Source organism: Podarcis erhardii (genome assembly GCF_964252035.2).
Source record: "Podarcis erhardii genome assembly, chromosome: 2".
NCBI classification, from domain to species: domain Eukaryota; kingdom Metazoa; phylum Chordata; class Lepidosauria; order Squamata; family Lacertidae; genus Podarcis; species Podarcis erhardii.
Genome location: NC_138498.1, coordinates 44,346,004 through 44,370,514, shown reverse-complemented (window position 1 = coordinate 44,370,514; position 24,511 = coordinate 44,346,004). Strand labels below are relative to the sequence as shown.

The window sequence follows — 24,511 nt, the reverse complement described above, 5'->3', positions numbered from 1 at the left end:
GTCAGGTGGCGATGTTTCTATTTAATTTAATGTATGTGTGGGGTTTTGTGTCAGCGTCGCTTGTGTGGGTTCTCTTTACTATTCGCTTGTGTTCCTCTGGTGGTGAGAGGTTGGGGTTGCCCTAGGGTGTGGTTGTTTGTTTGTGATTGTTTGTGGTGAACTTTGTTTGCATGTTTGAGTGCGGTGGGTGTTTTTGGATCAGGTTAGTTATATTGCTTCATAGGCTGTTGGTGGATTATTGTCGTTGTCTTGTTGGGCAATACCTGGATACTGTTAACAGCTGACAATGAATGAAGTGCTGAGAACAATGAATACATTAAAACACTGTAAGGCAGTGATGCAGGAGTAGGAATTAGTACACTTGCTATGTGCCCTGCCCTTTCCTCTTTCTACAGGGATCATTAAAAGCCACAGATATAATCCTGCCATACTGCTACTAAGTGTAATAATCTCTTTGGGAAAGGGTCAGCCTCAGTCTAAACAGTAATGGGAATTTGATCACAGAGTAAAACAAGCTGCGAAGGGAAGAGAGTACCGTAATAATGGACAAGAAGTCAAGGTTCCTGAATCCTATCCACAACTCTGGGAAGGGATTTGTGAGTACATGCTGGGACAAGGACTGAGTCCACATGGAGCAGAAGTCTGAGAGCTCTCTTATAACCTTCTGTGCCAAGCCCTGGCACTTCCTTTGCAATTTTCATACATCCCCCCCCCCCATCATACATCCCCTCCCTCTTTTGAGGGAGCCTTTAAGGATCGACAATTCCATGTTCAAAGAATAGTACTAGCACCTAAAAATCCTGAGTCCTGCAGTGTAACTTTGATTCACATTTTTTATCTGTAACTGAGCCCAAGTCCAGCTGTTAAAGATGCTGGTCTACAAAACAAGGCTGTGAGATGCATTAGTCCCAAAGAAACATGACTTGAATTCTCCAGTGCAGAAGAAAAGGCCGAGTTTTGCACACCCACTGCTTGGATGCAATGTGGCAGGTAAAACTCATACTTAATTGAACAGGCTTGCATGCCACAAGCTCCCAAAGAAGACAGGTAAAATGATAGAACCCCCAAGGGGTGTGTGTGTGTAGTTTTAAATAGTTTTCATGAGGTCCTATTCCAGCATTAATTCTTTGACTGTTCTGCAAGTCTGCCGCCAGCTACAAAATCCTGCCTTCCACTTCCTCGAAAGCAATCCAAGCAGACCTCTCTGTTTTCCATCTAGGTACGCTACAAACATACTTCCTGCTTTGTTGCTAGTCTTTCCATCTGAGGCCCTGCCTGACCAGTTTGCAGTTCCATTCTGCAGCTTCCTTTGGGGGGTGGGGCGTAGCGGACACATCCGTCTGTCTCTGCTGAATTAAGTAGCCTTCCATTTGTGTTTTAACAGGGCGAGCTGTCTATTGAACAGGAACCTGTCATACCTGCCTAAAAGCAATGGCAAAGTGTTAGCTTCATTGCACATATTCGGTACCAGCCACTGTTAACTAAGCAGCCTCAGATAAAAGAGAAAATGCTACCAGTGGCGTAGCGTGGGTTGTCAGCACCCGGGGCAAGGCAAGTAATTTGCGCCCCCTAACCCGTGGATTTGCGCCCCCTAACCCGTGGATTTGCCCTAACCCCAGATGTTGCGCCCGGTGCGGCCGGCCCCCCCTGCACCCCCCACGCTACGCCACTGAATGCTACGCTTCGTATTTAAATCTGTTTGATTTATCTGGGGAGGATAACTAACCTACAAGTTACAAACAAAGTCAACACAAATTGGTTTTTAGTGCACAGGCACGACCAGAGGCAGTGTTGCCAGAGGCAGAAAACCCCAACTCGCCAATTTATCTATTTTTTAAAAAACCCGGTTTTCCATGCTAGAAACCCTCTTCCCCGAATAAACACACAGGTGGAGCCAAATCGGACAAAGCGTTAAAAGTAATGCTCATGGGAGGGGAAGGCGAACGGGAAGAATGGGTTGTGCTGGGAAGCCAGGACAAGGGGACACACTCCATGTGGAGGCAGCGCACTCGCAGGCTCCCAGGGGAAGCAGGGCGGGGGCGCCGGAGAGCGCGGCAGGCAGACCGGCCGGATCGGCCCCCAAGTCCCCCGGCAGCACCGGCCAGCCAGGTGTCCCACAAACGAGGCACGGAGGGGCCGGCCGCCACCCCCCACTCCGGATAAGCCTGGCACGGCAGGCTGAGGCAAAGGCCTGGCTGGGGAAACACCCCCCCCTCCCGGCCCGGGGTACCTGGTGTGAAGGCAGGGTGGGCAAGGCGGTGTCCTGCCCCGCGAGCGGGCTTCACGGGCGGCGACGCCCCCGCTGCTCCTCCACTCTCCGGAACCGGCTGCCCGCAAACCCCACAACACTCCCCGCTCCGGGAGGGAAGAGGGAGGTCCGGCGCCAATTCCTGCCTCGGCTTCTCCCAGACTGCGGCCCCCGCTCCCCACACCCGGCTTCCTCCCGCCGCCGCCGCGCACTCACCGCTCTCAATCTCGCCGCCCTTCTTGGCCGTGGCCGCGTTGCCCATGGCCAGGCGGGGGCCGGGCTGGGGCTTGGGCTGGGCCCGCGGGGAGGGGGCGCTCTCCCCGCTCGCTCGGTGCAGGCGGCAGGAGGCTCCGGCTGGGCCCAGCCAGGCCCAATCCCCCCCTCCCCTGCCAGACCGGGGTCGCCTCCGCCCCCTTCTCCCCTGGCGGCAGGAGCAGCGGCGGCGGCAGCGGCGGCGCCACCTCCCCGCGCGTGCGCCATTGGCTAGCCTGCGCGGCTGCCGCCAGCCGATTGGTCCCGTCGCCGAAGCCCCGGTCGCAATTGGCCCGCGGACCGTGACGGCTTCCTCTCGCGCGCCCGCCCTCCTTCTTGCGCAAAAAGTGTCGGGTTGAAGCCGAAGGCTTCCACCGGCTTCTGTGATTGGCTAACGGAAGATTTATAGTCCCACCCTTCTGGTGTGGATCCGCTAATTGGCTAGGCCAGGAGATGGGGGCTCAGGGTTCTATTATTAGAATATTTAGATTTTCCTAATTCCGAAGGTCCATTGTAAAGGGAAGAGGAGGAGCAGCAGCAGTGAAATGCGTCTCCGGAGGAAGCGGGGAGAGGGCGAAAACCGGGCGTGGGGTTTGATGCTTCCAGTGGGAATTTAAAAGAGAAATAAATAATAGAGGGATTCCATTGTGCAGCGAGCATAGGGGTTCGCTGTTGCGGAAAGCTATTGTCCTCGGTTGACCAGTATGGAATAAATTCATTTTTCAGGGGCGGGAGCCTGACAAAGCGATGCTCGGATAAGAATGGGCGTTCAGCTGAGCTTGTGCTCACCAGCTTGCTTTGTGTACCTAGACTAACGTTTGACAGTCCTTGACTACCCCTTTGTTCATGCACTTCGGTTAATGTATGAATATAGACTGACTGTGCCATCTTTTGAATGAATGGAGACGTTTATGCTTGTTATTGATTAACCCGGAGCGCTCTCTGATGTCGGCTGCTTACCACGCCCATAAACTCGGACTGGAGGGTGGGAGGAAACAGTGCATTTGTGCCTTCTATGTCTCTAGCTACGTGAGCGTGTAAAACAATGACTGGGTAAAGTGAATTCAGAGGGTTCTCCGTCTAGTTTGGCCCTAATTTATCTACATTTCCGTAGGATGACAGGATTTTCCAAATCTTGGCTGAAGTTGCGGGGGGGGGGGCTCAGAGCTTATATAACGAGCTGAACTTATGTAATAAATCTGATGCCCGAAGTATTATTGATAGTTGTTCATTTTGTGACATACACAGTCTGCGGGTTTTTCCTGGGTTTTTCCGGAGCACGTTGTGTAACCAACGTAAACGTTATGAAGAGTCTAGGCTACATTTCCACTTCACTGTTTGTTTGGCAATTGTTAACAGCCCTGGAGGCAATGTAGGACATGGCTGTCACCATGACAAATGCTTCTTAAATACTAATACAGTTATTATTTATTATGATAGCCTTAAAATGCCACAAGATTCTTCTTTGTTTTTGCTGCAATAAGCTATCCCATCTCTCTCTCTGGAAGTTACAATAGAGAGTTAACACAGTACTGTACCACTAAACTGCTAGGCATTATCCAGACTGCAGAAGAGCACATAACCTAAGAACCTCAGAGGTTTTACAGGGCTTTACTATTCACTAAGGGTATGTGTAAGTTAAAGACTGGTACTGGAAGATGAAAAAGCAAGACAAATACAAGGCACAATAATTTTCTGTTCTTTTTAAGCGCCTTTAAGGTAAAGGTAAAGAGACCCCTGGCCATTAGGTCCAGTTGTGGCCGACTCTGGGGTTGCGGCGCTCATCTCGCTTTATTGGCTGAGGGAGCCGGCGTACAGATTCCAGGTCATGTGGCCAGCATGACTAAGCTGCTTCTGGCGAACCAGAGCAGCACACGCAAACGCCATTTACCTTCCTGCTGGAGCGGTACCTATTTATCTACTTGCACTTTGACATGCTTTTGAACTGCTAGTTGGGCAGGAGCAGGGACCGAGCAACGGGAGCTCACCCCGTCGCGGGGATTCGAACTGCTGACCTTCTGATCGGCAAGTCCTAGGCTCTGTGGTTTAACCCACAGCGCCACCTGCGTCCCTTTAAGTGCCTCTAAGAGTGAACTATTACTGTTTCAAGTGTCTCAGTAGCAATAACTAATACAGTAGTCATGACCAATACTTTTTCATGTTTTACTCAATTTCTCCTTAATGCTTTACCCTGATACACACATATTAAAATCATACTTGGTTGGAAGGGATGTCAAAGTTCACTTTGTCCAAGACAAACAGGCCAAACCAGGAAGGAAATCCACCTTCATAGTATCCCTGATAGTTGACCTACCTCAGCTTAAAAACTTCTTACTAGATTTCCTTATACAGCAAAGTTATTCTCTCCAGGATGTGACTGACAACTGGACGCTCAAAAGTAGCAGTTTTATCCACTCCTATGAAAGGGATAAAATATGGCATTTAATTTTAGCTATTTTGGCTGCATGAGCATAGGCCTTTTTAGTTTGATTTTGAGCACAAAGACAGAGATCAAATTAGGTCAATAATTAACACATCTGAAATCTGAACGCTGAAAACCAATCACGTTTTAACAAATTAGTGCATTTCAAGTACTTATGAATATACAGCATTTTCAAATAGGATGCTAATTTCAAATTTGAAGCTACCAGTTCAAATTAATAAAATTAATCAAATGCTACTATTAAAAATGTGAATAGCTTTAGGTATTTGTCTCAGCTTTGCATTTTTGTACTTCCTCCAACCTCTCCTCTGCTGGGTAAACATGAGGACTGTGTCAAATATTACATTTCTTTTTTAAAAAATAATATTTATTACTTTTAAAGCTTACAAAAAAGAAATAAAAGAAAAAAGACAGGAGAAAGAAAACAAGAAAAAGAGAAAACAATACAATATATAAACAATACAAAACACAACCTTAACACATTAAACTAAACACAATAAACAAAACAAAACAAAACAAAAACAATTTAAAAGCATACATCATACCTTTTCCATACTCTATCTTTCATTCCCTTGTTTCATCAACCTCCTCTCACCTCCCTTTTTGTATTCCACTTCTATTAATTGTTTCAGCAATTCCTTTCCATCTTTCTCTATTTTCTGTCATATAAATGTCTTAACATATTTTTAATCTTATTTCCATTAAAACTAATATACATATTTAAGCTTAACTCCTTGTAACATTTCTACTAAGGCCATAAAATTTCATTCCAACATTTTTCTATCACTCATTAATTTTACATTATTTCTATATACAGACTTTAAATTTTTCAATCCTCTTCCACCATCTCCTCTCCCCGGTCTCGGACTCTGCCAGTCACTTCCGTCAACTTCATACAGTCCATCAACCTGGAGATCTTATGTCCGAGGCTCTTAACTCTTTTCCAAGTCCCTTCTGCAGGTCTTCTTCATATTCTTTGATGCTATAGAGCAGATCTCGGGGAAACTCCGGCCTAACAATATTTTTATTCCTTCTCGACAGGTCAGCCAGATTTCCATAGTTAAAGCTAAGATCCATAAAGTATTTCAGGACATGTTTCAAGATTCCTCCAAGTCCAAAGGCCCCCAGAACTCCAGTCTCCTCCTGACCCAAGTCCATGTCCCAAAAGTCAGTTAATCCCTGCATGGAGGGATCTTTCCAGCTTTCCTTCTCCAGTCCAGGCCGGGCTCCAATCCTCAAAATCTGACTTTTTCTAGGTTCAGTCATAAAAGGCCTCAACTTATAGTCCTAAATTTGCCTCTGTAAGGCTGAGGCTCCCACTTGTATTACTTTAGGTTCGACAACAACAACTTTCTCCTTCTCCTTCTCCTTCTCCACAATTTGTTCTGCTGAAGTAAATTCCTGTACCAAATCCTGAATAATTTCTGTATTGGTGCTCACTTTTTGTCCCAGATTAATCGCTTTTTGTCCCAAGTTATCAATTTTAGTAGTCATAACATCGGTCTTCTTGTGAAGCTGTTCCAACAAATAGCTTATCTTACAAAATGCATTCACTAAGGCTTCTCCTGTCGACATTCTTAAATGATCCAAGGTCAATCCCTGATTCTCACAGTTCTTATCCTGCAGCCGGAGATTCCCCAGCTCCACTCTTGTAACAGTTTCCAAAGCTCCCTCTAGAGGGAAACAGTCTCCACTTGTATCAATCCTTTCAAGCGCAGTTCAAAAAAAGTTAGTTTCAATTTTCAGTTACTTTTCCTCCTTTTTAAATGCAGAAGAGGACAATGGAAACAATATATTTCTCTTATTTAACTAACTGTCAACATGTTTTATTCACAGTCAATGAACTCTCCCAAAACGTCATTTTTATCACTCTCTCCTGCAGGCTTACACGATCCAAAATTTCCCCTCTCTTCTGCTTCCAAGGGGGGTTTAATGATTTTAATCGATGGAAGTTTAATCCTTTACATAAGTCTTTCCAAGACCTTAGCTTGCAACTTCTTTGCTTCAATCTATTTACAAAAGGGGAAGGCGGACTTCCTGTTTGAAACCTTCCCGTTTCGGTACCAAATTAAGACTTTTGTAAATCCAATTTTCCATTCTACTCACGGGTAGCTGTTTAAAGTCAAATTGTCCACAGGAAAAAGTCAGCGCTCTCCGGCAACAGCAATGCGGCTTCACTCCGTGAAAAAAGCAGTCAATTCGAAGCACCGCGCCACTCACCCCATGTCGCTCCGGATCCCCAAAACTGGGTTTCCCCGTGAGCAGGGGAGACACAAAGGGTGCCAGCCGAATCCCACGTTCACAAGCTTCTCCCGCCTGTCATTTTAGTGGGTCTCCGCCTTCGCCGTGGCGGTCAGACCCTGATTTCCACGGAGCAAGTTCCTCCCGATCGGAGGAACTCCGCCATTGCCGGAGGCGCCAACCCGGAAGTCCAAATATTACAATTCCTATGGTGGGGGTGGGTGTGAGTGGGGGAAGACCAACAGTAGGTAGAGCCAGAATCCATGACAGGCAGAGCAAACTACCGTAGTTATAATTCTGCCCTCTTCCTCCTCCTGGCAGCGGTGCCCCAGCAGCAGTGCCCCATTTGCCCTAATAGATAAGCTTCTACTACTCAAATTTTAAAAATGTGTGCAGGGAAACAGTCAGAAAATAGCTTCAGGTAGTGTATTTGAAATACTGGAAGAGTTTGGTACCTGTTTGAGGTGGGTGAATTTCAGAGTGCAGTTCTACACACTACAGATTCAAATCAGTTTCCATACCTATTTAGCACTGATTTTTTTCTCATTAGGAAACTCTCAGTGGGTTTGGAGAGCTCTAACAAAGGGTCCCCAACACACTCACTGGGGTGCAGTCCTCCAGATTATTTGCAGGGGCTCACGATAGTTACACTGGATGCAAACTGATTTCTAGTGTTTAGAGAGCCATACCAAGTATTACCCAAACCTTACTGCTTTGATTTTACAAACACATGTATTGTTGGTTCACAGGGTGGGGGAGAGGTATCAATGGAGAATTTGTGGATGCCAATATCCAAGTTTGGGGAAAATACTGTTTGGTGAGAGAAATTCGGCAGAGATTTAAAATCACAGAATATGCAGCAAACTAAAGCATGGAAATAGAGGCTATAAAACTTTAAAAGTGCATTCCAAAAAATTTGCCTTGAAAAGTTTATTTCCAAAGTTTCCCTCTTCCCCTGGCGTAGGAAAAATACCATGCATTTGGTAAATTAAAAAATGGTTTACTTACAAATTATTCAAAGGTCAGATTCATGTGCTTCAGAAAGGGTTGCACAGGCAGAAAAACTTGTCTTAGTCACAAAGTGGTGAAAGTTCCTAAATTATTGGTATAGAAAGTCCATAATGGCTTGTGAGAGCTATGCAGTCTGAGCTGGAGCAGCCAGCTCAAACTTCTTTACATGCTGAGCTTCTCAGGTCAACTGGAGAATAATACGCTTGATTACCCAAAGTAAGGGAAGTGGGCATGGCTAAGCCTGGCAGGACAGCTGCTCTATGGTATTAACCCATTCATGCATTAATTAGACTTAAACATATTGGTTATAATAGGCTGGTTATCCTACTTGTATAACATAAATAGCACCCCAGAGAACTTCACAAGCAGCATGCGATGTTATAATTTCTGCTTTCCTTTTGCCTACCTACATCAATAACTATGCATATATTATGGAATCTTAAGGGTGGAGAGTGTCTGATGAGCAAATGGAGCCCAGATGGTAATAAACAGGCCAGTCTGGCTAGATCTCCTCTTTGAGCTCACATGATGATTTCTCCTTGTAATATGATGTCAAAGAGAGAAAAACGAGGCAGAGTTTGCTTAGAAGAAGATGTGGCTCCTGCCATGGACTCTGCCAAAGAGCAGATGAAGCAAATTGCAGTGGTGGGGCCATGCACTGATGTAGTAAATAAGCATCTGATTAAAAGGGAGAAGGATGTACCTTCAGCCCACAGCAGACTATGAAACTTGGATTGGTGCCACCAGCTTTATTTCCCTGTGCAGAGGAGATTAAACAAAGCACAACAAAGGCAGCTATTGTGCAGCTGTAAGGTTCCCTTCTGTTGTTGTGAAATATCTGGATCGTGGAGCAGCATACGTGTTATGTGAACAGTTGGTGCCAGGAAGTGAGGACAGTATTTGAGTTTGGGGTATTTCTGAGACCACAGGGAACCTTCCAGCCTCAAATTCAGTGCAACACAGCACAAGCACAGAACAGCACAGCAGGAAGAAACAGCTCTGGTTAATGCTCCCCTTCAAGGGCTAGGGTTTACCTCCAGAAGGGCACATGGAAATATAAGTAAAAGCTGTTCAAACCTGCTTTGCCACCCTTTTCAAGAGGAGGGCAGCCTATGCAGCAGAAATGACTCCAAGCTGTATCTACAGCATTATTACAATTTCTAGAGGAGTAGATGCATGCATCTGTTGCAGCAAGAGTAGCAGGGAGTCCTGTGGCACCTTAGAGACACAGTTATTATGAAATAAACTTTCATGGTCTACAGTCTACTTCAGATACATGAAGGGTTATCCTGAGTTGCAAGCACATATATATGGCTGAGGTTGGTGGGGGTGGTGCAGTGAAATCAGAAGAAAACACAGAAAAATGCAGTGTATGTAACAGCAACAATCAACCACACACAAAAAGTCATGTTGGTAACATCCTGGCATTGGTAAACCAATCACATGCTGTGTGATAAAAACCAGTCCACAACTGATAGTGCCAAACCTCTTGACGTATTGTAATGCAGTGGTTATATGTTGCAGTCTCCCTTGAGTTCAGATACAATGCACCCTTGGGAGTTTGAACTGTTCCCCCAAAGGGGGGAAACATCTGCAATCTACTCAAGTTCAAGGAGACTGGGTCTTAGTAAGCCTGCTAGGGTTACTAAACATCCAAAAAAGGAAGAGAAGAGTCCAGATTCCCACAGGTCACCTGGCTGCATATTTGCCCATCAGAGAAAACCACATCATCCCTGTCCTTAAGCACTATTAGGGCTGAACATTACTTGGCTTTTTCTTGCTATTGTGGTTGCAGCTGATAGACTGGAGTAAGTATGCAAAATAAGTTTATTTGCAATAAGCTCTCAATGCTCCCCTCCACATCTTCCTCATCCTCATCCCAACATGCAACTGGAATAGTACTTTTTCATATATAGTTTTCAAATCCTCTTGTGCCAAGAGGGGAGTTTCATTTAGACACAGCTTAAAGCAAAGGTGACCTTGAAAAGGATTTTAAAGATCCCTTTCTCCTTTTCTTTGACAAGGAAAGAAGGTATGATAAGAGTGTTTCTTGCTGAGGTTCTTATCCCTCAGGAGAACACAAATATAGGGAAAGCCCACGCCTTTTCTGTTGTCAAGACTATTGGCAAGGCTGAGCTCGTTCTGCCTTCCCCTCCAGTACTGAGAACAGTATTTGAGTTACATTGGCACAGAATATTAAAGCTATAAGTAGTGCAAATCAAGAGATCCCTGTTATGTATCAGAAGGCAACCTAAAGGAGTATTTTTGCACTGTTTCCTAAAGAAAAATCAGGAAACTAAGGGGTTCCAAAGTTGTGGGTCTCCATCAGGCCCAACTCATATATAGTGGAACCTTGGTTGTCGTCTCCATTGACAAACGTCTCCATTGACAAACGTTTCAGCTTTCAAACGCCGAAAACCCGGAAGTAACTGCTTCAGTTTTCGAATGATTTATGGAAGCCGAACGTGCCACGCAGCTTCTGTTTTGAGTTTCCCTATTGTACTGAGGCTTCTGCTTTCAGTTTTTGGTTTTCGAACGTTTTGGAAGTTGAACGGTCTTCCGGAACAGATTACATTCAAAAACCGAGGTTCCACTATATATTCTTTAATGAGGTTCTTGTATGGGGACTGTTGACATCTGTCTTTCTGAAGAGACAATGGCAGAGTGGGCCATGGGGGTAAATTTAAGCCACTGGAGAGTTATAGTGCCTGCTATGGCTAGAGAGATCAATACAGCAGAGACATGTTTATTGAAGGTGTCTGGTTTTGCTGGTGCAGATGCACCATGGCGTTCCTTCTCTCTGCACTCCTCCCAGCGGTTATCTCTTCTCTGGTCATTGCTGTGGACACATGCCCTGTCTTTGTCTCCAGGCACTGCGGTCATCTGCAAGGGATGGGGACTACACTGCCTCATTTTCACATAGGAACAGCACCAATATGCAATTGTGTTAAGTTCCGTATTACAAGGATGGTCCAGTTTCTTAAAAACTTAATTTGATGTATCTGGGCAGAAAATATAGCCTTAACAGGTAGGCGGATAATGTAATTATATAAGGTTTCCCCCCCACCTACAATGGGAAGCTGGAATGTTTAGGCAAAGCTGAGAGCTGTACACTACCCATTTGTACTGAATAAAGGGGGAGAGCTCCATGCAAGCCCTCTTATTCCTCTTTAGCTTGCTTTCTTGGATTTCATGCCTTCCAAGGAACCTTCCAAGGACTGTGCCAGCTTACCTGAGCAAGATCCACCAGTCAATACTTTTTTATTGCTTTGACAAAAACTAAACCACTTCCATCCTTCACATAGGAAACCTTGCTGTTGTGATGCCTAGGAACACTCAGGTCCCAGGTTTACTGAGCTTTGTTATACTCAGCTTCTTGAATCACATCCAACAGCAAATTGAAGTCACCCCACACTGCAGTGCACAAGTAAAATTGGTTTTCTATACCCAGCTTTAGCAACTGAGCAGATTGCCTTTTAGATTAGCTGAAGTTTATAAATGAGCTAAAATTAACTCGAGTTTTGAAGCTGTGAGAGTAGTGGCAGGCAAGAGGGATCCTTGAATCTGTGCAAGAGGTAACATTCCTGCCATGTTTGGCCCAAGAATTTGAGAAAGTACCACAGATACAAGCTCCTTAAAATGGAGGTTGTACTGGTGGCCAGAAGCAGGAAATAGAATATGAAATGGAACACACAATATTAGGAAAATAACAGACTGGGGGGAAAGTGACACGAAAAAGTGACAGCACATTTTAAGCAGCAGCATTATTAACACTTTTGTTTGCAGGATTTGTACTGGCAGTCTATCTGCTGCAGGACCATTTTCAAGGTTCTAGTTATCAACATTTCAAACCCCCCCCTTTTTTTTGCAGTTTTAAAGATATGTTGTAAATCACCTGGACACACATGTAAAAGGTGTTTAATAAACAAAGTGCAGCCAGCTTTACAAGAATGGGTTGGGGCAAGTGAAGGGTCCTCCGGGAAAATCCTGGAACGTCTATGGCCCAGAGTGTTTACACAGAGATTCTTCAAGGATCAGTCTCATTCTTCTAACCTAAGCACCCCAGCTCGCACATTTGTTTTCATCTAAGTTTTGATCCGTGAATAATTATTGCTTATGTAACTCCCTGCAGAAAGCAGCGTGACTAAGATAAGTTTCCACCAATTGCCACAACTGTAGTGGTGCCAAAAAAAAGAAAAAAGAAAAGAAAAAGAACTTTAACTGAACTTCATAGTATTGGTGCAGCACCACTGGTTCACAAGCTACTTTTAACCACACTGCCACAGACATATACATGCTGAGTAATGATCACGTTGAAAACCTTTCAGCAGTGAAAAATGAATGTATTTAAATCAGTTAAAATGAGTCAACCAACCCTAAAAATTCCAACTTCAGTCTACTTGATAATCCATTGACTTGAGGTAAGCCAATTACCCTGATCTGGAATTTGGGAACACCGGGCATGTTATACTTGACACACAAGAGAATCTCTGCAGTTCAATGGCTACTCATATTTCAAGCCATTTTGAAAGGAGTGCTTTGTAGCAGGTACTTTCTTTATGAGGCAAGATCTAGTGGTGGCCCAGGGCAGGACACTGTAGTGTTTTGCTTATATTTAAGTATGCCATTATAACATTTGAGCGAACATTTTATTCTGGCACTTTTCCCCTGGAGTGATACTTTTGTCATCTTTGCATTACTATCTTTTACATGCTATATTACCGTTTTACTGTTTTTCTATTTTCTGGGGCATTGGTTTGAGTCTCCTTGGGCAGGGAGGACTCACTCACACACTAGAATATGGTTTGGCATCATATCTGATCTAAACCTACCACAAGTTATTTTATAAAATAAAAAAATTGACACTAACCTATGACACTATATTAACTGAAAATAGTAATCTGGTTGTGTCGATCATCAGGGGTGGTATCCAACTTGCTCTTTCCATCAGCATAAAGATTTACACTTGCACAAGTGTTGTGCCCTGCACCCTCCCTAATTCTGGTCCAGAGGATCAGGGAAACCCCCAGGACAGATTTAGGGGGCATGACGTGGTGTATTGCAGTAGGCTGGACTAGATGACCCTCAGGATCTATTCCAACTCTACAATTCTAAGTCTTACAGATCTTTAACACTGCATACAACTATATTTTGCCACTCCTGCTTTAAGGAAGCAAATTCTACCTACATATTCTTTTAACCTCGCCAAAATGAGTAGTCTCTTGCAGTAAAATCTTTAATAAGGTTCTCTCAGTATTCAACCAACTATATACCACTTAAGAATTCACAAAACAGTTTATTCCAAAAAGTTTTATTGGTCAGACATACAACGCAAAAATGTTTAAAACACCTATATGCTGTGTTCATCTCTAAAATACCAGGGAGAGAAATAGAGAGATCAAGTATCAGGGCAGGTAATAACAGAAAAGAAGGGTGTGCGACTGGAGGCAGGCCAGGAAAAAAAAAACCAAGTGCAGGCCTTTTGAAGAAAGGCATGTTTCCTCTGTGGAGGGATTTGTAAACTTAGCCACTGTCTAAAGGAGTTGATGCAATTCCTGCTCACTGTGGCCTTGGGCAGATTTTGGGTAAGTGGTAGAAAGAAGGCCAACTGGTGCAAGCTAAAAGAGGGAGCTCTTAAAAGCAGTGCTGGGACCCTTGTGCAAATAGGTAAATTGTACAGCTTAAATCTCATCATCCATCACCTTTTACTAAGCACAGATTGTAAAATTGGGACAGGCTTATCAACTCCTGAGAGGCATCAAGACCTGACTGTAATTGCTAGCTATTCTGCCAGCAGCAACTCATCAAGACTTAGCTGTGTTGCAACAGAAAACTGTCCTGAAAAGAATGTACCCACCATGCTAGATTCCAAGGAAATGGGTGCTCAAAATAACAAGGAAGCTCCCATTGCTCAGCCTTCTGGAGACCTGGAACAAAGGAGGGAAACACAGGGTTCTTGTTTATGCAGCTAGACTAGGTGCCTGTCAAGGGTTAGTGGCAGCAGGATCCAAGTATCAATGAAGAAATACTATGACAGAACAGACCTGTAGATCTGTTACAAACCCCAACACGTAAAGGACTCTGAATTGTCAATCTCCATAGACATATCAGTTGCTTCATTATCCCAAATCCCTCCTACATCTCCCACAAAAACTTGTCAGCTGCTCTTCACTGCGCAGGGTCCTCAACATTATTGTGTTTGGATCACATACAGTCCATGGAATTCTCTGGTTGCAGACCCATGGAATGGACCAAGCCTTTGATGTAGACACAGCTAGGAGGCAGGAAGCTATCAGGTTCTGGGTCTACATTTTCAATATTGTCCATCTGGTCTCTAGGACCATCCCAATTGATGTGGAAACGGGTGACTCTGGGGTTGGATGCCAAGATATTCCTCTGTAGCTGGAAGTAAGAAAAACAGGGGTCAAAGTTACATAGGTTTATGTTTGGATCAACTTTCTAGGCTGACAGCTACTCAATTCCTGCAGCAATATCAAGAAAGGAGAGGGGTAACAGAAGTAAAAAATGGTTTTAAAAGTCAACACTATTTTATTTTATGATAACATAGAGAGAAAATTTATATCTGGGTGTAATCCTTCCAATTCTATTTCACATTGGTAATCCTTACTTTTTGACATGTACAGGGGACCTACTTACCTTGCACATTGGGTTTCAAAATGGCAAACAAGACTTGAACCAAACTCTATAGTCCGTAGGCTCTTAGAATCTGCTGCTGTGACTCAGTAACCCCAATTTTCTTTCAATGCTTTGAAGCCCTTTGTCAGAGCACGAACCTTCCCAGGAGGGAATCATCAATGTCCCCTCAACTCACGGAGCCGAGTAGGTACCTCACTAAACATATTAATCTTCTTTTTGAGATTTAAAGCTCCCTCAAACTACTCTGCTGCAGCCACATCAATCAGCACATAATATGATGAAGATGCAATTACAAACAAGGTTTTATCTGTAGCAGGCCATTATTACTACTCTATTCTACAATAGTGTATTTAAGTTGTGCTATAACCCCTAGAAAAAAAATCAAAGCTCCATTCTATATCCCAAGGGCTGCCCACTTCACAGCTTTCTGGTCAAAATGCACTGTCTTATTCAGAATGCAGGCAATAAATTAATACTGAGCTGAACTCATTGTATAAATTTCTGCTTCATATTGTCATCCCAAAAAACATCTACCCTCCCCCAGCATAGCATTTTCCAACACTGCAAAGTGACTGGGTCTCAAAGGCTACTACTCTGGCCTTGCAAGGATTTTGTACTGCCCAAAAGAAATGGGAACCGCCAGACTGGGGGCCCCGTCTCTCTATCTGGACTCTCCCCGAGCCACACCCCTCACTTGCCTTGCTTTGCATCCTGTTAAGGGTTCCCCAATCCAAATTCCCAAGGCAAGGACATGGCCTTCATGAAGGCCAAGAAGATGGACAAGCTGCTTTTATCAGATCAGTGTCTCACCTGGGAGAAGTCTGGCTTGAGGGGTGGGTTTTCTCTTAGCTCAGGATCCATATATTCATTGTTGACATAGTATCCAATGCGGATGAATTCTTGGCCCAGATAGGTACAAGTGATAAGTATTACTGTAACTCCCACAGCATCACTTTCAGGGATTAGATCAGGGTTGGGGGCATTGGCCTGAAGAGAAAACGGCAAAACAAGGTAAGTGACATTTTCATCTTGCCTGTCTTTAAAAGAAAACTCAGGACAGCATGCTTGGGGCTTTTCCATTTCATCCTCATTGCAATTCTTGAAGAATATTTTAAATTACCCATTCAGTTTCTGGGCTGAGTGGAGATTTGAACCTAGGTCTGCCTGGTCCAATCTTGAATGACAATACTACAGAGTCCTCATTCAAGATCCATTGAAGTGTATATAACCAGGAATGGGCTTATGTTGGTGGAACAAAGTGATACAGTTATAGAAGAAATGCCAACAGACCGGAGTTCATAATCAAGGCTTTTTTATTTCTCTCGGTGTTGTGCAACAACAAAGACAAGCAACAAAAATATGTAGTCTCAGAAAACCAAGCAAAAGATTCAGGTAATTATCCTCATGTCAGTTCACCATGATTGTAAAATTATTTTGGAGAAAGAAAGCTAGACTACAGGTGGTAGAAAGGCCAAGGATGGAGTTATACCTCAGCACAAATTGAAAGCAAGTAAGCAATGCAGTTGCAGTTCCAAAGCCAGTGAACTGGGCCACTAATTTAATCAACCTCCATCTTAGTTTCGTGTTCTAACAAGAATTGCTATCCTGAAAGCACTGGCTAACTATGTCGTTAAGAGTTGTACCATCCCAGAATGCAGCAATGCCCTGTAATTACTACAGTAATGTTATCAGCACAGGTCAAACAGCCACATTTTTTTTTCTTGAGCAAAAAGGATTTGAGACTTTGATATTAACACATTTATGTGTTTATATCAGGAGCAGCAATTCATTTTCAATAATCACTGTTTTCCCCTAAAGGGTGGAAAAGCATTTAATCATCACCTCCACCAAAATGAAACAGCCTTCTCAAGCTGCAATTCCCCGCAAACACCAAGTAACACTGGAATACACTGCAGGGCTGTCATATGCCACTCTATCTCCATCTCCTCATATTAGTATAGCAACACCAGGTGACTTTTCATGACTAATGTAGCCCATGTTTTCTCAACCTAAATAACACTCTAGCCACACACAATATGGATATGCTAATGATGGACTTTATTTGCATGGTGCTTTAAAAAAATGTTGACATACTCAGAAAAGCATCATTAAAAAAAAAAAAAAGAACTTAATTCAAAGTTAGAACACAAACTCCTCTACTTTACAGCTACCTTTTAATTTTGGTGGACATGCTATTGCCCAGTTATAGGTAACTGAGAAATCCAGATTTTAGTGCATTTTCTCCAGGTAACAATCACTTCTCTATTAGGGAAAATGAAAATTAAAAAAGCTTAAAAATGAAACAGGAGGTCCCTTTCCAATGAATCTGTCAATCTTTCTCCATTGTCTGACTTTAAAGAGAAAAATCTAGAGATTGGAGCCTTAGGCTGATCTTTTCTATCCTTCTCCAAGAGATAGCTCTAAACTTACTTCAAACACAAACATATGCCTCCCAGCTGGAACAGGTCCCACCAGCACTGAGTCAAGAACTTGGTCATATTCCTCACTCTCTGCAGAGCCCACATAGATGATCTTCCACTCCAAATCTGAAAGGTAAAAGCAACAAGGATCAGTTGGCAAGAGTGTGGGCACCAGAATCCTAGACGTATTGAGGCAAATTTCCCTTCATCTTCAGAAAGCCAATTGAAATACACCATTAGCACCAGTGTTTAGAGAATGTGTACACCAGTTCAAGCGCAGGGCTGAATAACCTCTATTGTTTTCCAGTGTCTCAAAAAAACCTTTTTATATCCACAATTCATATTGTTAAACAATGATGGGGAAATTTTGGGTGAATATTGATGTAATGTTTGCAAAGCAATGGGCTCAATCTGGAAGCACTCTCACAGCGTTCAGTACAGATGCCTCTCTCTCTCTCCAGGTCAAGGTCTGCAAATCTGCCATTTAAGTCAGCAGTGGGCATCACTCATAATCTCATCAAGATTCCTCACCACAATCCTTGGAGCAGCTTAGTAAAAAGTTTATTTTACATTGTTTATTTTCTTTTTTAAAAAGAGGTGCAGATGCAATTAAATGCAAATATACAAATAGTTTTTAATTCTTTTTCTTTAGAAAAGCCAGATAGCTTTCCTGCATAGGGGAGGAGCAAACTGCAAAGGTTCCCACCATGGGTGAAGAATCTGCTATGCAAAATCAGCTGTGACTTCCAGTTAGCTATTATGTCTGTCTTGAACCTTTATGGATCATCTCATTAGACAAAAGTCAGAAAATATTGTGCACAATCTGCTATGATAGACCATTGGTGCAGCTATGAAGGCTAGTAGTTCTCTCACATGGAACAGTAATGCTAATTAACAAGAACTTGTATCCAATGATGTGAGGTCATGAATAAATAAAGTCCACTGCTCCACATTTTTGTGCCAAAAACAATGCAAGTCAAAAGGGATGTTAGCAAATGGAGCAATCATCAGGAGCAACAAGAAACTATAAGGAGCTGTGAGGAATGTGCAAAAGTATCCCCATTTGCTCACCAGAAATCCCTCTTTGCTTGCTAAGAAAGAACTCTTAACAGGAGATTAGAATCTGAAATAGGAAGTTGATCCTATGCTGCAGCTCACTCTCATGTGTCTTCTTCTACAAACTTTACTACTTTGCAGGTAGCGCTTTTTTGGCATCTGTCCACAAAGGTTATTAAATTTAGAAAACTTGCAGCTGCTCCTAAGTTGGAAAGGCCATACACATCCTGCCCCAAAGTAAAGGATCTCACTGTGATTTTCTGTACCTCCATTTCTCCCCAATCTCAACACTCTTAAGAGAAGTCTGGTCTTAATAATGTATGTGAAGGCCCTATGCTTTATTTTAAAAAAGCAATGGCAAAACTTTGCATGATGTATAGGTTATGTGAAACTTATCCCTGAGGGAACCAGGACAGTCAACATCCCCCACTACAGCCCTGACATTAAAACATGCCCCTCTGCCAATCCTGCTCTGCTCAGCTGACTCCCTGCTTGCAACTTCTGAAGCTTCACCAAGCACTGCCCAAACACTTTCAAATATATCTTTTCCAGCTGTAAGGCTAGACATTCAGTTCTTCTAATAAAAACTGCAATTCCCAGAATACTGAACTATGCACCCAATACCAAATTTCATGGTTGTATAGAAAAACAGTGGAATCAAAATAACAGCATGTGAAATGATAAGAAAGGTGAGAATAAGATGCTCACCTATATTTTATGGCAGTGTTCCCCTTCTTGAATGCTATTCCCCAAGTTTATGCATCATTTCTGCATGATACGCTACTCTATTTTAAAAGCCTGACTTACAATTTTTCTCTGTGGAGAGGGCCATAATTTAGTAAGCTCTTGATTTGCACTTGTGCCTGCTGCTCATAAGAAAATCAGTAGCCTAAAAGTAAGGTTAAGGAAATGACACACCTTGTAAACCTGATTTCTCACAATGTCCCACAATGACATTTTTAGCCCACTCCTACCCTGGGACAGAAGCAGCAACTTTCCATCAAAACCGTCCTGAATCAAGTCAAACTTGCTTCACACAATCCAATGTAGTGGAAGATCACCAAGGAGTAGAAGTCAGGAAGGCAGTGATTTTCAATTTAACAATCCAGAATCCACAATTAAAAAGGAATAGTAGGGGAAGAGACTGGTATGGTCCTAAGGAGTTGGCAGAATGATACCACAGAATAAAGGGACTTTGGCATTCTCTCAGAAGAACAGTTGATAGGGCCAGAGCCAATGACAGGTAGTCAACTTATTCTAGTTTTGCCCCCATGTTCATCCTTGTTGAGTACTGAAATGGTAACAGATTAAGGAGGAGCAAGATGATAACCAGTGCCACTGCCTGGATAGGATGCAAGTGGCAGGTGGGGGTTAGCTGAGGGCAGGTTGAGTTTAGTGGGCCACTGCCCCATTTGACCTAACAGACCAGCCTTCATGATTTTCCACTAGACCACTGCAGCATCTAGTGAAGTATTATTAAACACCATAAGAAATTGATGACAACAATAAACATTCAACTGAAATTGAAAGAATTCAGATAGGAAGTTACCAACTCTATAGAGTACAACTCCTAGTTTTGCTATGTTACTGACTGCCAATGAATGCCTAGGAAGGCCTAGCTTTTAACCATGTGCATCTCCCAGGCTTACTATTGGCTAATGAGCAGCTGTATTCCCACTATGGCATTCAAGAAAATCTTCCTATAGGAACAAATAGAGAGCCTATGATTTATTGGAGAGAAAGATTACGGGCACTCATTCCAGAGCACTCTGCTGATCTCATCAAGCAGCTACATCTTGCCCCCACAGGGCTGCTGGCATTGAGGTCAGGACATGGCTTGTGCTGGGGCTTCCAACAGTGTATAACAACCCCCACCCCAAACCAGCCAATGCAGCAACCTAAGGCCCAATTGCCTTCTAAATACGGCCCGTGGATGGTCTGGGAATCAGCGTGTTTTTACATGAGTAGAATGTGTGCTTTTATTTAAAATGCATCTCTGGGTTATTTGTGGGGCACAGGAATTCGTTCATTCCCCCCTACAAAAAAAATATTCTGGCACACATGTTCTGAGGGATGGTGGACAGGCCCATGGCTGAAAAAGGTTGATGACCCCCAATTTAAATCCTACCTTTACCCCAAGGAACTAAATGAGACATGAATAGCTTTCCCCCTCAACCCACTTCTAAAAACCCTGTGATGTAGGTTAGATGCCAAGCTCAAGGTCACCCAGGGAGCTGCCTGGCTGAGTAAGGATTTGAACCGTGGTCTCCTCAGCCCAAATCTCCACCCCACAATGGCTCTTTGCCCAGACCAACAATATTGCCGGCTGGGGCTTCCTGGCAGAGGCCAAGGCCTCATTCAGCAGAATGGTCAGAAGGACACCCCACATCCGGTGGCATTTTGAAGCGTGTGTGTGTATTTATATGTATATGCATACACACACACAAATACACACACACACACCATCTCAAGAGCAGCCTCTCCCCAATTAAGCTGCTAAGTCTCTGCAAAAACTTAAGGCACCAAGTTCATAAAAGCTGTATTTTTATTTTTAAAGGTAGTTAGAAGGTATAGCGCCCACGTAGCAGCCCCTGTGTGGAGAGCCGGGTCCAGGCTGGCAAAATAAAGCCATAGCGGCAGCCCCGGGAGTGGAGGCGCGCGTGCGGGGGGGGGGGACACACACAGCCCTGCCATCCTGGGCGGAGGGGTGGGGGCTCCCGGGCGTCGGTTGCGGGCGACCGCCCCGTGCGCCGGAACCTGCCTCGGGCTGAGGGTCGGTTGGGGAACGAGGCTCCTGGCGCGGGAGCTTCTCCCCCCCCCCCCCGCGTACTCACCGTGAGGCAACGCCTCCCCGCACTCGAATTGGACCTGGAAGCGGAGCGGGTGGCCGAAGGGGCTCGGGTTCTCCAGCAACGAAACTCCCAGGACAGACACCCGCGCCATGACAGAGCTCTTCTTTTCCCCCCGCCCGCCTTGCCTGCTTCCTTCTCCCTCTCAAGCCCAAACGCCGAAAGCCCACTCCCCGCGCGCTGCCGGCTTAACGACGGAACGGCCGAGCCACCAATCCCCGCGCGGCGATCGGAGGCGCCTCAGCCAACCCCAGAGCTTCGCGCCTCGGCTCCCCCGCCTACTCCTCGCGCGCGGCCACGCCCACCACTCCCTCCGCCAATCCGCCTTCCCGACTCTGTCCCTGGCGGGAGCTAAATCTAAACAATAAGCGTTCGACTCCGAGTCTTCCTCCCTCCGCTCCCCTCCCCTCGCGCGCGCTGACCTTCGCCGCCCACCGCCAATCAGCGCGCGTTCTGCCTGTTCCGTTCTGCGCGCTCAAACGCGCAGGCGGCCAATTGGTGCCTTCTGGCGAGTTATTAAGGGACCAGAGCCAACGAGGAATTCGAAAGACGGGCGAGGAAACGTTATTTGGCAAGCCTAAAAGTCTCACGTCACGTGCAGATCAGTTTTAACGTTGTACACTGGCTTAATAAATGAAATCCCTGCAGAGTTTCGAAGAACGTTCAGCAAATCTGAGGTGAAGCTTCTGCAACTAGCTTCTGTCTCCCTCTTTTCGTCTAGACAGAACAGGAAGGCCCCTAGGTGGAAGAACTAGTCGACAGAAGGAATGTTACATTTAAAGTACATGGCTTCCCGCAGAGAATCCTGAGAGCTGTAGTTTTCCCCATTAAAAAAAAGTAAAGGTAAAGGATCCCTGACAGTTATGTCCAGTTGCGAGCGACTCTGAGGTTGCGGCGCTCATCTCGCTTTACTGGCCGGCGTTTGTCTGCAAAGTTTTTCCGGGTCATGTGGCCAGCATGACTAAGCCGCCTTTAGTCATGGCGCAATAGAACACCAAAACCAGAGCAGCACACTGAAATGCCGTTTACCTTTCCCTCCGGACAAGTACCTGTTTATCTACTTGCACTTTTTGGCGTGCTTTCCAACTGCTAGGTTGGCAGGAGCTGGGACACAGTGGCAAGCCCTAGGCTCAGTGATTTAGACCACAGCACCACCCATGTCCCTTAGTTTTCCCCATTACAGATATACAGTTCCCAGCATCCTTAAACTACAGTTCCCAGAATTCTTTGAAGAAATCCATAGATCTTAAATGTATGATGTGGAGTGGCCCCCGGGGGGAGGCGGGATATGCTACCCTAAAACAAGGCAAGGTAACATCTTTATAACCTGCTCTGCTTCTTTATCAGTATATGAGCAGCACCATTTCTCTGGCTGTATCTTCACTGCCACCAGTGCCCCCCACGGCCTATTGTTAACCCTCAACTTTTCCTTAACCCTTGTCATTTCAGTAATTGCAATACCTTTTTTTTTTTTTTGCAGAATCGCATATCTGTGTTAGGCACAGCCACTGCTAGTACCAAATATACACAAAATTGCTGTGCAGCATATTTATAAATGGCATATACAATATTTTGATGAGAAATAGCTCGGTAGCCACAAGTTGATTATCACGGTTATGGACTGTCTGGATGCAGAGGAGGGGTGGGAGGTGCCACCAGCTGGGGAGCTCCCAAAGGAACCCCCATGCGAAGAAAGCTCAGAGCCAGGGGATTGGTGGTGGGATGATGATGAGTGGTCAGAGGGAGAAGAGGGGGCAGTCTGGAAGATGTCAGAAACTGAACAGGCAACAGGGTTTGGTGAGCAGGAAGAAGCTATGGCAGAGGGCAGTCCAGAATCAGAGGCAGAAGTAGAGGCTGGAGAGGAGTGGGGACAGGCTGAAGAAGCCAGGGGGTCTCTCCCTCCTGCTGTGACCGGCTCACCTTCCCGCTGGTTTCCCAGAACACGCAGAGAAATGAAGAGGGCAGAGCAAAGAGAGACAAGACAATCCTGAGATTGCTTGGGAGGGATCTGGGGGAGGAAGATTCTTAGGGAATGGTGGGGAGGCAGGGACCCTCAGTCCTTGCAACTACCTCATTGGGGCAAGATCTCAGAGCCGTAGCTAGGTGATCTTGCGCCCCTGGCAGAACTGTCCAGATTGCGCCCCCAGCCACTGACAAATTGCTCTTCTTTCCGCCTCTCCCATTCAATTCACCCTTGCGGGGCCCCACCTTGCCACCCCCTAGCTATGGCCCTGCAAGACCTACTGGAGTTGCTGTGATCGCTAGGCCTACACTGTTTTGGTTTCTTTGAATAAAGAGTTAACTTCACTGACACTGGGTGTTTTATTGCTGATCTGCTCCTGACAAGTATAGCAAGTTTGTATTTAAGTTTGTTGGTAGTACAAACTTAACATTGCCTTGCTATACTTGATAGTTAACTTATGGCTGTTGAATTATTAGTTTAAGGCTGTGTACACATTAATGTTTGCTCTTATTCTAGTGAGCTTCCATGGCTGACATTTGAAGCTACAATGTGTGTCGCAGGTGTGAAGCAACCAAGCTGATAATGTGCATCAGGTGACGACAATCCCCATCTCTCTCTGGTATGTACAGCAACATAAAATGTGACTTAAACTGTGAGGTGTATGTGTGATCTCACTATGTTTTAAGATACTAATGTGTATATAGCCTAAGTCAGGGGTAGAGAACCTGTGGCCCTCCAAATCAGCCCCTACTAGCATGGACAATGGTCAGGGATAATGGGAGTTGTAGTCCAACAGCACGTGGCGGGCCACAGATTTCTTCACCTATGGTGGTTTGGGATTTCGGGATTGCACTTGCGAGTTCTTGTTAGCCAGGAATGAAGTGATTATGCAAGGCCACTGAGTATGTTGCTTTCCTTGACTTCAATATTAGTTTGAGGTACAAAAGTGTCCCTCAGAAATACCGAAAACCCTCCAAACAGTGTGTACATGCCTAGATGGCATAGATAATGGCAAAGATGCTAGGGTTGTCAATTGTCACCCATATGGGGTTGCTATAGCTAATTCCACAAAGGGTGGAATTGCAGCATAGCTCTAAAGCAATTGTTCTGTCATTGCAAGAATTTCTGTTTGTGCAATGGAAGATTCTCTCATGGGCCCTCTAAATCTATGCTAGGGGTTCTCCCAACTCTCTAGAGCAAAAATCCTTGTGCTGGTGTAACTCAGTGTATTCTTAAGCCGTAGGGTTGTATTCTACTATCTGCATCATTTTATGAAAAAGCTGGCTGCTTTTCAGCTTTAGATGGACTTTATGTGGGACATGGAGACGAAACATGGTCTTGTGAAATTACACAGCCCAACATCAGATTCAG

The 24,511-nt window shown here is 44.7% G+C and overlaps 2 protein-coding genes and 1 long non-coding RNA gene across 3 annotated transcripts in view; all 3 read right to left on the bottom strand.

Moving 5' to 3' along the window:
* Positions 1-2,641, bottom strand: part of PRKACA (protein kinase cAMP-activated catalytic subunit alpha) — a 61,321-nt gene extending 58,680 nt beyond the window's left edge. Inside the window, exon 1 of the mRNA XM_081850281.1 lies at positions 2,465-2,641. Coding sequence (XP_081706407.1) covers positions 2,465-2,510 — 46 coding nt within the window. The 5' untranslated portion in view covers positions 2,511-2,641. The remainder of the gene's footprint in view (positions 1-2,464) is intronic.
* Positions 223-2,343, bottom strand: LOC309335329. Its single transcript, XR_014153450.1, has 2 exons — positions 2,231-2,343; positions 223-1,422 (listed from the first exon to the last, which is right to left on the bottom strand). It is a non-coding gene; the product is annotated as an uncharacterized lncRNA (long non-coding RNA).
* A 10,847-nt stretch (positions 2,642-13,488) lies between the features above and the next one.
* Positions 13,489-21,379, bottom strand: ASF1B (anti-silencing function 1B histone chaperone). The gene is made up of 4 exons (XM_081849407.1): positions 21,163-21,379; positions 17,283-17,398; positions 15,663-15,839; positions 13,489-14,597 (listed from the first exon to the last, which is right to left on the bottom strand). The coding sequence occupies exons 1-4, from the start codon at positions 21,269-21,271 to the stop codon at positions 14,400-14,402; spliced, it is 600 nt and encodes a 199-aa protein (XP_081705533.1). The 5' UTR covers positions 21,272-21,379; the 3' UTR covers positions 13,489-14,399.
* Positions 21,380-24,511: the final 3,132 nt, after the last annotated feature.

Excerpts from the sequence above, each read along its gene's own strand:
- ASF1B (XM_081849407.1), bottom strand. The coding sequence starts at position 21,271 with ATGGCGCGGGTGTCTGTCCTGGGAGTTTCGTTGCTGGAGAACCCGAGC. Across the intron at positions 17,399-21,162 it reads CGGGGAGGCGTTGCCTCACG|ATTTGGAGTGGAAGATCATC; the intron begins GTGAGTACGCGG and ends TTTACCTTTCAG. Across the intron at positions 15,840-17,282 it reads GGCATATGTTTGTGTTTGAA|GCCAATGCCCCCAACCCTGA; the intron begins GTAAGTTTAGAG and ends TTTTCTCTTCAG.